The following is a 5,380-nucleotide window of genomic DNA, read 5'->3' as shown; positions in this document are numbered from 1 at the left end:
GATATTGCGGCTGAGCTTAACAACTCAGAAATCAATTTGAATAGCGCTTCAAGGCCATTTCAAGCCTTAAAGCTAGAATAGTGTGACAAGCGAAATTTAATGCTACATTCTATCGAAGCCATACGGATTTGTTCATTTTGTTCAACATTTATATTTAGCAACTATTATTAGTACACAATCGTCATTCATGAAGTCAAACTATAACTCAAACTCGAACTACCTCAACCACCATCAAAACAATACTACGACTTAACAGTATTGCATCAGATTCTTTGCGATTGGATTGCGAATCAACCTATTATTGATACAGAATATTCGACCAAACTTCTACATGGTTAACAAATTTCCCATGACATCAAATTTACACTGAAAAAGTGACGTTATAGAAAAGTGTTCACATTCTGTCGACATCATTATCTACAACCAATCAACATTTGAATTTGATATGTAAATCCACGTGACTAGCAGCATAAAAGGAGCTTGAAAAACTACCAACAATCAGTTGAAATTTGCAATTTTGGTTATATTAAACTGACATACAGTGCGTATTGAAGCACACTTTCTTGAGCGGTAAATTACTTGTTATCGTGTCTTGTTTCTGTAAATCATATTAGTGATTGTACAGTTTTAACTTTACTTTGACTTGTGAAAAGAGAATTGACTTTGATATTCTCAAAACTTTCTTTCTGAGGAACAAAGTTCTTAAGTAAGAGAAACTTTGTGCAAAGCATAAAGGCAGTTTCTCCTACTGGCTTTAACTAAGCCTAGCATAGTTTTGATATTGGTGGTTATTGAAGCCAATTGAGAAACAGAAAGTTGTTTATTAAATTGAATCAGATTTATAATATCTGAGTTGCTTTAAAAGCGCCCCCCTTAACAAGGAGGTTCGCTACAAACTTGAATTTTGGTTGACAGTTACTTGAAGTCATCCTTAACAAATCGTTTGGAGCCGAATTTGCAATTTCGAATTATAAGTTGGGTTATTAACAAAACTCACCAAAAAATTGATTGTTTCAATTCGAATTATTTTGTTATTCTGAGAGAAACAAATTTGTTATTCAGCAAAGCTGAGCAATTAGTTATCAAGCGTAATAGAGCAACAAGTAATGCAACGGCATTCTACAGTATAGCGGATAATACAGTTCACAAAAGTTAACTGCAAAAACACAATATCCGGACAGATTTGAAACCGCTGAAACGAACTGGGCGGTGTAAAGTTTTCCTTGACTTTGATAGGAGAGCAGCCGTTACACACATAAACAGAAAATTTTTAAAAAAGAAGATAGAAAGATCCTTTTCTGATGACTTAGATTAATATCTTTCTGATATTTCGTCGGCTTCCTCTTATCGATGTCAAATGTGTGTACATTCGTATCTTGCAACGTATGGATTTTTTCTTTGAGTATGGCCAAGCCAAAAGAAATGGTGCTGAAGGCAGAAATCCAAATTAAAGGCAGAAATTAAAAAAGCTGTCTTGTAAGATTCTTGAACGCAAAGGTGTATCTTGTAAGATTCTTGAAAGAAAAACTGTATCTTGAAAGTTTCTTGTAAGAAAAAGCGTATCTTGTAAGATTCCGTTAAGAAAAAAATTTATATTGCAAGAATCTTGCAAAAAAGTTTATCTTGAAAGATCTTGCAAGATTTTGGAAAAAATTCTTGTAAGACGATACATCGTCTTTAAAGATTCTGCCAGAATCTTGCAAGATTTTACTAGATAAACTTTTTTCAGACTAGGGTTTTGCAAGAATTTTGCAAAACGACAGCGCATTTAACATGAAGTAACAACAAGTTATTATTTTACAGCAACAGAATTATTTTACTTTTCAGCTTATGAATAGGTATAAAAATAGAACATTTTATATTATTATAAATGGTCTCACCGAATGATTGACAGATTTTGTTAAATAATTTCCATTTCCACAGATCATTTAGAACGTTCAATGACAATTTAATGTTTTTTTTTCAAAACGGTACTTCGTAAGTTTTTGCAAGACGTTTTTAGTCATACTTTTCCATCAGTCACTCTATTTATAAATGCTGCTTTTTAAAACTATATTTTCAACTCAGTTTCATCTCAACTTTTTAAAAAAACGCGCCAGTAAAAAAAGATGGAATTCGATGCCAAATTGAAATAAAGTATCAATATTTTGTCTAATTTTTCATTATTTACTGCTTATTCCTGCAAATGTTTGTTCCTGACTGCTATGGACCAACATGAAAACGGCTTCTGGTGGTGTATCATTGAGACTCGGTTAACTGTAACGGTATTATACAAAAGTAAAGCTTAGAAAAGCAAAGGCATAGTTGCCCTCAGTTGATGCAATTTCTTCACATACTACTCTAAAATAAACTAAAGCAGCGGTTCCTGCAATACCGTCCAAATGCAAAAATTAGAATTTAGCTTGCTTTCGGAGCTCTTTCGATGTCATATCGGCACGCTTTTTCCAATATTGTTTCTGGAAAATTATATTATGCGTTTACCATAATATATGGATACCATTCTATGACGCAGAAACCCATATGTAGGTTCAATTTTTCAGTCAAACTATTCAACCAATTGTATTCAACCATTTGTATTGCTCACATTACCTGTGAGTTATTTGATTATGTATTATGTATTCAAATGGGGTAAAATCTTCGATTTTGCATTAAAATACTAAAATAAGAGGTAACGTGTTAATTTTTTTGCGGCTCAGTACTTTTCTAATACTTACGTCCTAAATTCTACATAGCCTTTTTGAGCTTTTGGGATCTGCTTGAATGCAAGGCAAATGTAGCCAAATAGCGCTCTACATTTGTCATGAAATTGGTTGGGGAGAGAAAACATTTCTCACGGGAGCTGAGCGCTTGATGGCGGTGGAGGATTAGTCTTTCACGATAAAAAAAACTGTTACGAACCGTCTACACATCAAGGAAGGACACCTTCTGTTTTGTTTTTTTTTAGTTAATTACGGTATCAGAAGTGTGAAACTTTAAATTCATTTGCGTTAATTTAAATAAAGTTTTGTAGCTTCACATAACGATGCTATACACGATGTGAAGCCAAATTGAGGTATTGGCGGTGAAATATATTCTTGGAACAAACTTTTGCTGGCTCAAACCGGTAGTCTCATGCATTTTCTCACGCGGACTTCTAAAAAACAAAATTTTGCTAATGACAAAAACAACATGCGGATTCCGCTCAAATATGAGATTTCTGGGATCTATACTTTTCTGCCCCCCTCACCTTAGTGAGCTGATATTTTTACGCCCTCACGCGCTCGTGATGTTTTTTACGTGGTAGCGTGCTATATAACAACATATAATTTGTAACTTGTGGCGGAAAAAGCCCTGGGGGGCAAAGCAGAATAGATCCGATTTCTGTTATATGTCTTTTTTACACATAGCAGTTTATTAGCCAGGTAATTATCTTACACATCGATGCTTTTATACCAGTTTGTTATTTGGAGAACCTTTTTCCCATTCGTTTTCATAAAAAACAGCTACAGCTGCAGATGGAGCGGCCTTAGTAGCAATGATTCATGCAAATTTTCTGCACATCAAAGTAAATTTACAGCTAATTTCTTATTTTTATCTGAAACATCATAGTGATGAGAAAATGTAAGAAACACTATCATTTATCATTATAAATAATAATTTGTTTAAAAAGTATCTATACTGAAACGGAAGACCAAACTCTAATAGATAATTCATTTCATTTTAAAAACTACAGCTGTTCATCGCGGATAGCAGCTCCTTTCAACCTATGAAAATAGAAAAATTGACAGCCAATGGTTGAGCTCGAATAGACGTTCTCCTTCTCTAAATTATTTAAATTATTCTGCGCTGTAAATGAAAATCCATGTACAATATAACCACTACTTTATGATTAGTCACACATTTCAAATAAAGACCGCTGTTTATATCAGAAAAAGTGCACTAACTGTCGTTATGAGCCGTTCGTTCAAGAAACATAACATTGCGCATGAGTTTTCAAGAACTGGAACGCTTTGCAAACAACTTCATGAGCACGCAATAGGCTTTTTTCAGAAAAAACCTGGTGTTCAAATGTATAGTTTACAGATAAATTTATTTATAATAAATTTATTTTATTGTAATATTAAAAGTTGCTCTCTTCTTGCACTTGCAGACGTATTCTGAAATCCATATTTCCAATTCTTTTTCTGCGCCAAGTGATGTTACACAATTAAAATGTTTCGCAGAAATTTGATGTTACTTGCTGTACATTTTGTAAAAAAATTGATGTTGTGCGAAAAACATATCAAATTTTTACTACAAACCAATAAATTCAACAAGTTTTTTTGTTAACATTTTTTTTATATTTGGCTCCAGTTTTGGGTGGATTTTTAATTTATCTTTAAGCAAAAAAATATTCCTTTACTGCTTTATAGAACTTATTTTTAATGGCGTTAATTCGTTAAAAGTTAGGGTTTTTTATACTAATTTTGTCTCCGAAGTTCAAAAAAGGTTCTAGGCCTCGATAAGATTTAGTACTGTTTCTGAAAGGCGTTAAATGCAAAAATGATTCTTACAGATATTGATACGATATTCTAGCACTTTAATTTGTTTGTTTTTCATATTTTTTCAAATTTTAAAAAATTATGGTTTGTTTGAACTAACCGAAGAAAGTTTTGATTCTGTCTTCTTTTGTCTCCCAGTGTTTTTTATGCCCCCAATTATAGTTTACATATTGTTATGTAGCACATTACTGTGAAAACAACAGCACATGCGCCTGCATATGCACTCTAGCTTGTTTGGGGGGGGGGGTTGGCAAGACTTTGCATGATTCGAAATTGTTGTTTGTTGTTGTCTTGGCTCTCTAAACTATTCATTTAGAAACAAAAAAAATCATTCACAAATATTTCGTTTTATTTTTTATTCTTGTTTATTGTTCAGCTAGACACAGTCTCTTGGGTATTACGCGTTAGATTGAACACATTCGAGTTTTTTGGATCAATATGCAAACTGCTTCTGGCAGCATATAATTGAGCTCTTGATTAACTGCAACAAAATTATACGGAATCATAGCTAAAAGCAACTTTGGGCACCTTTACCCTCGGTTTACGCTGTTTCCTAAAAACTCTTCAAGAGTAGAATAAAACACCGATTCCTGTGATCGCATCCTGATTCCGAAATTGAAAATAAGCATGCTTTGCGAAGCACTATAGACGTCATCTTAACACACTGCTTCCTGTTTGTTTTTGGAAAAACTATATTACTGCGATTCCAAAAAAATGGCTGCGGTATTATCACACGAAAACTGAAAACTGGGCATTATTGTTCAGGTTAAAAAAATCCTAACAATGAATTTTTTCTGCCATCGCGTTTGGGTTTCACTATAAAAAATTAGTTGATCATATTACTGGTGAGCCACTTGGAT

At 33.3% G+C, this 5,380-nt stretch overlaps 1 protein-coding gene across 1 annotated transcript in view; it reads left to right on the top strand.

Moving 5' to 3' along the window:
• Positions 1-4,928, top strand: part of LOC142340332 (uncharacterized) — a 13,220-nt gene extending 8,292 nt beyond the window's left edge. Inside the window, exon 3 of the mRNA XM_075390907.1 lies at positions 4,897-4,928. Within this exon, the coding sequence (XP_075247022.1) occupies positions 4,897-4,928 (32 nt within the window). The remainder of the gene's footprint in view (positions 1-4,896) is intronic.
• The last annotated feature ends 452 nt before the right edge of the window (positions 4,929-5,380 follow it).

This window comes from Convolutriloba macropyga, chromosome 5 (genome assembly GCF_964194025.1).
Source record: "Convolutriloba macropyga chromosome 5, txConMacr16.3, whole genome shotgun sequence".
In the NCBI taxonomy this organism is placed as follows: Eukaryota; Metazoa; Xenacoelomorpha; order Acoela; family Convolutidae; genus Convolutriloba; species Convolutriloba macropyga.
This window is presented reverse-complemented; position numbering and strand designations above follow the sequence as displayed.